This window comes from Gloeophyllum trabeum, assembly GCF_000344685.1.
Source record: "Gloeophyllum trabeum ATCC 11539 unplaced genomic scaffold GLOTRscaffold_00157, whole genome shotgun sequence".
Lineage (NCBI taxonomy): Eukaryota > Fungi > Basidiomycota > Agaricomycetes > Gloeophyllales > Gloeophyllaceae > Gloeophyllum > Gloeophyllum trabeum.
The window spans coordinates 1-3741 of record NW_006920566.1 but is presented as its reverse complement, the minus strand read 5'-3'; the positions used below and the strand labels follow the sequence as shown (position 1 = coordinate 3741).

Below are 3741 nucleotides of genomic sequence, written 5' to 3'. Positions count from 1 at the left end.
CAACTACTCGGGTGGTTCCTACGACAGCTCCGGCTGCTGCTCCAACTCTCGAGAATACTCCGACGCTTGCTAGGACTCGCGGGGCCTCCAAGCGGACTCTCGAGGACTCCCCCTCCACTGAGCACGTCGCCGAAGCGTCAGCTCGGCCCAAACCGCGCGGTCGGGGTCGTCCACGGGGTACGGCGAAGGTGGAGTATCAGGAGGCACGAAAGGCGGTATGTTGAAATATTTATGACGACTTCTGCCGACTCCGGAGCTAAATAGTCGCTAGTGTCGTGGGTGCACGGAGCGGAAGCTTCGATGCCATGTCCCAGTCTTGGGGCAGGCTGAGGCCTGTCAGGAGTGCGCCAAGAAGAAAACACGGTGCAGTTTCGCAGACGGACGGGGCTGACGGGCAGAGAGCAGTGAGGAGGAAGCGGAGGTGGAGGAGGGGAGCACAGTGGTTGTCGGACGGCCGCGGGGCAGTCCAAAGAAACCATGACTGGAGATGGAGAGCATTACTAGTAAGTGCCGCAGGAATTAACTCCGCCGCTCTGACAATGCTGAATTATCCCAACAGTCGACTCGCCTCCGCCTGGTCCTAAAGGTAAGGAGAAGGCCACGAGCCACGACTCGCGTCCTGCGCCTACTCCGGGACCTTCGTCTGCGCGTCCGGCATACCCGCCTTCAGTCGCTCTTAGTCCGGTCGCCTCGCTCCTGAATTTTGGTCCAGAGGCCCTGGCCGTTCCCCTCTCCCGTACGCCGAGCTCCGACCTTTCCCTTGTCTCTCCATTCCCTCGCAGCGAGATAGCCCCGGACCAATTCGGACACCTCTACCAGATTATCGCAGAGCTGCGGGAGCAGTCAATTGTGGCTCGTGAAAATGTGGTAAGCCTGCGGGAGGAAAATACACGGTTCCGCCGCGAGTTGGATGAGGCGCGGAGGGTCGATGATCAGGCACTGCAGGAAGTGCGGAAGGCCCTCGAGGAGTCACGCGCGGACCTGCGCAACCTGCAGGAGGAGCATGGGAGGGTGTCAATGGCAGTGAATGACCTGCGGATCGAGGTGAATAATTCAGTGCTCGCCCTGCGTAACCAGATCTCGACTGCCCACACCCGTCTTGCGAGTATCGAGGAACGGATGGACCAGGAGTCTTCGGAGGGGTCACGTACGGAGGCAGAGGATCTGGTCGGTGAGGGCGAGATACAGGGTCGTGCTCCGAGCCCTTTCTCCTAAGTGCGGATCGTTTTCTTTACCCTTGTCTTCATCGTCTGCTTCATGTACCATGTATTTTGCTCCGGTTGCCTTGGCTGTGGTCCTTCGTCCTGTGTATTATATCTGCAATGAACATTGTCTGCTCAGAATAAGGAGGGTGAAATCATCAGATAAACAAAGAGGGTCCGTTCTATAATATAAAATAAGCAAATAGGAGAGCGTTTAAGTGGTGCGCAGAGTAGAGGATCGAATAAAATGATAGAAATGGTCACGATATTTGTGTTTTATGTGGGTCCTAACTAAAGCACGAATCAAGAAGCGGAGAAAAATAAAGTGAGCGAAACAAATGCAAAGAACTCGAAAAATGCGAAAATGCTTGGGTATATGGGGCCCATCGCTTCCCTCCCCCTGACTGAAATCTGAACTGTCCTCAGTTCGCTTCGTCTTGAGGATCTTGGTCTGCTTCATCGTCCCCATGGTTGTCCTGTTCTTCCATTCTTCGTACTTGATCCTCGCCGACATCTGTAAAATCCTCCGGGAGCGTAATAGATTTTCTTGCGAAGTAGGGAATGACGCGGAACGCGGCAAAGGGTCGGTCGAAGAGCGTACCATCGAGTTCGGCCAGAATATAAGCTCCGCCACGGTTCCGGGACACTGTGATAAGTGGTCCGAGGTACCTGGGCCGCATTTTACGATTGAGGGATTTTTCTATCTTCGTATTACGAACCAGGACCAAATCGCTGCGCTTGAAATTAAAGTCACGGATGGTTGCGGCATGATCACGTTCAAAGCACCTTGCTGCCTCGATGCGGTGCTGGAGGACGCGAGAATGGAGTCGTTCAACTTGTGCGTCACGTTTCTGCAAGGCTATCGCCCGGCGGACGATAAGATCTTCACTGGAGAGAATTGACAATGGAGGGGGCTGTAGGTAAGTCGCTTCGATGATGTCGAGTGGAATGAGGTGATGGGAGCCGGTGACGGCGAAGTACGGGGAGCATCCCATGCATCGCCTAATTGTTATGTGCTCGGACCAAAGTGCGGAGTGAAATACTTGCGACCAGCGAGCGGCGTCACCGTCTGCGGCTTTGTAAAGCGCTTGCCTAAAGTCAAAATGAGGGCGTTCGACCACTCCATTCGCCCGGGAATTATATCCGCTAATTCGAATGTGGTGGATGTGGTAACACTTCTCCAGGTACTCGAGGGCTTTAAGGAAGGGCTGTCCATTGTCGGTAACAATTTCCCGGAGTCCACCCCAGCGACAGAGTAAGTCCTCATAGATCCAGTCCCCAATCGCTTGACTATTTTCTGCACATAGTTTCTTCGCCTCGGGGTAAAATGTGAGGACGCAGCGGGCCTGAACAATGTAGCCGAAGCCGCCGGACTTAGGAAGGTGCATAGTATCGATGTGGACTTTAGAAAATAAGGGTGCCGGAGTCGCAACAACTGGAGGAATGAGCACTTGCCGAGTTTGACGCGTCTGGCATATATGGCATGTCTTAACATACCAGGCAACGTCCTTGACTGCGGAGGGCCACCAGAAACGCTCTAATAACAGTGCCTTCATAGCGTAAATTCCCCTGTGGCCTACATTATCATGACAAGCCCGGAGTGCTCCGACTCGATCTTCCTCGAAGAGTACGACCTGGTGGGACCCTTGGACGTGTTTCCGCCACAATTTCCCACCTGAATAAAAGAACTGTGTGGCGTACTTCACAAAACTCTCATACTCGTCCACAGGCAGCTGGTCCGGACACCTTAAGGTCTGAAACCACACAGGTAGGAGACGGAGTCGACGATCAATCCTTAGTTCCTTCTCGCTCCGGGGGAAGTCAGCGTACTCCAGAATTTCCTCCGGTCGGTCCGGATCGCTTTCCACCGTGTTCGCAAATATTGCTAAGTTCCCTGGTGCCCTCAGGTACGGAACTGGGTTGACGAAGTGGAGAAAACTGTGTAAGCGGTCGATCCAGTCGTCGAACTCATCATCTGGGTCCACGGGTCTATCTCCTGGCTGGGGCGGACGACGGCTAAGGCCATCCGGACCATGTGCCTTGCCTGGAACATGTACCAAGGTAAAATGAAATGTCAAAATGGACACGATCCATCGGTTGATACTCGCTGACGGAGCTATATCTGGGTTCTGAAGCATCCCCTTGATGTAACGTGCGTCCACTTCGATGATTAAATTTCGGACCCCTAGGAGATAAAGACGGAGTGCTCGGAGACTGCGAAACAGGCCATAGATCTCGAGTTTGGGCTGGGAGAACCGTCGCTCGCGGTCATTGAGGGTGATGGAGCCAAATCGACTATAAAATCGACGCTTGGAATTTTCACTGTCCTGTTGGCAGAGGTAATACCCTACAGCGAGATAGGAGGTATCCACAGCAAGGATGACTGGGGACTCCGACGTGTAATCAATGGGACGCAACGCCAGCGAGTCTAGGACGGCCTGCTTAAGGTCCTCCTGTGCTAGACTTTGCTCCGGACCCCATTCAAACGGTACACCTTTACGAGTAAGCTGGACTAAAGCATTGGCGCGATGTGCGAAGT

At 53.9% G+C, this 3741-nt stretch overlaps 3 protein-coding genes across 3 annotated transcripts; 1 reads left to right on the top strand and 2 right to left on the bottom strand.

Annotated features, from left to right (window-relative positions):
- Positions 1-487: 487 nt before the first annotated feature.
- On the top strand, positions 488-1215 carry GLOTRDRAFT_134415 (uncharacterized protein; the record flags this gene model as incomplete). The annotated part of the gene is made up of 2 exons (XM_007873406.1): positions 488-503; positions 560-1215. The coding sequence occupies 2 exons, from the start codon at positions 488-490 to the stop codon at positions 1213-1215; spliced, it is 672 nt and encodes a 223-aa protein (XP_007871597.1).
- A 409-nt stretch (positions 1216-1624) lies between these two features.
- Positions 1625-2197, bottom strand: GLOTRDRAFT_51313 (uncharacterized protein; the record flags this gene model as incomplete). The annotated part of the gene is made up of 1 exon (XM_007873405.1): positions 1625-2197. One exon carries the CDS (start codon positions 2195-2197, stop codon positions 1625-1627), a length of 573 nt encoding a protein of 190 aa, XP_007871596.1.
- Positions 2198-3481: 1284 nt separating this feature from the next.
- GLOTRDRAFT_18503 (uncharacterized protein) lies at positions 3482-3741 on the bottom strand (the record flags this gene model as incomplete). Its single annotated transcript, XM_007873404.1, has 1 exon — positions 3482-3741. A coding segment is annotated over one exon (260 nt), but the record flags the coding sequence as incomplete, so codon positions are not given.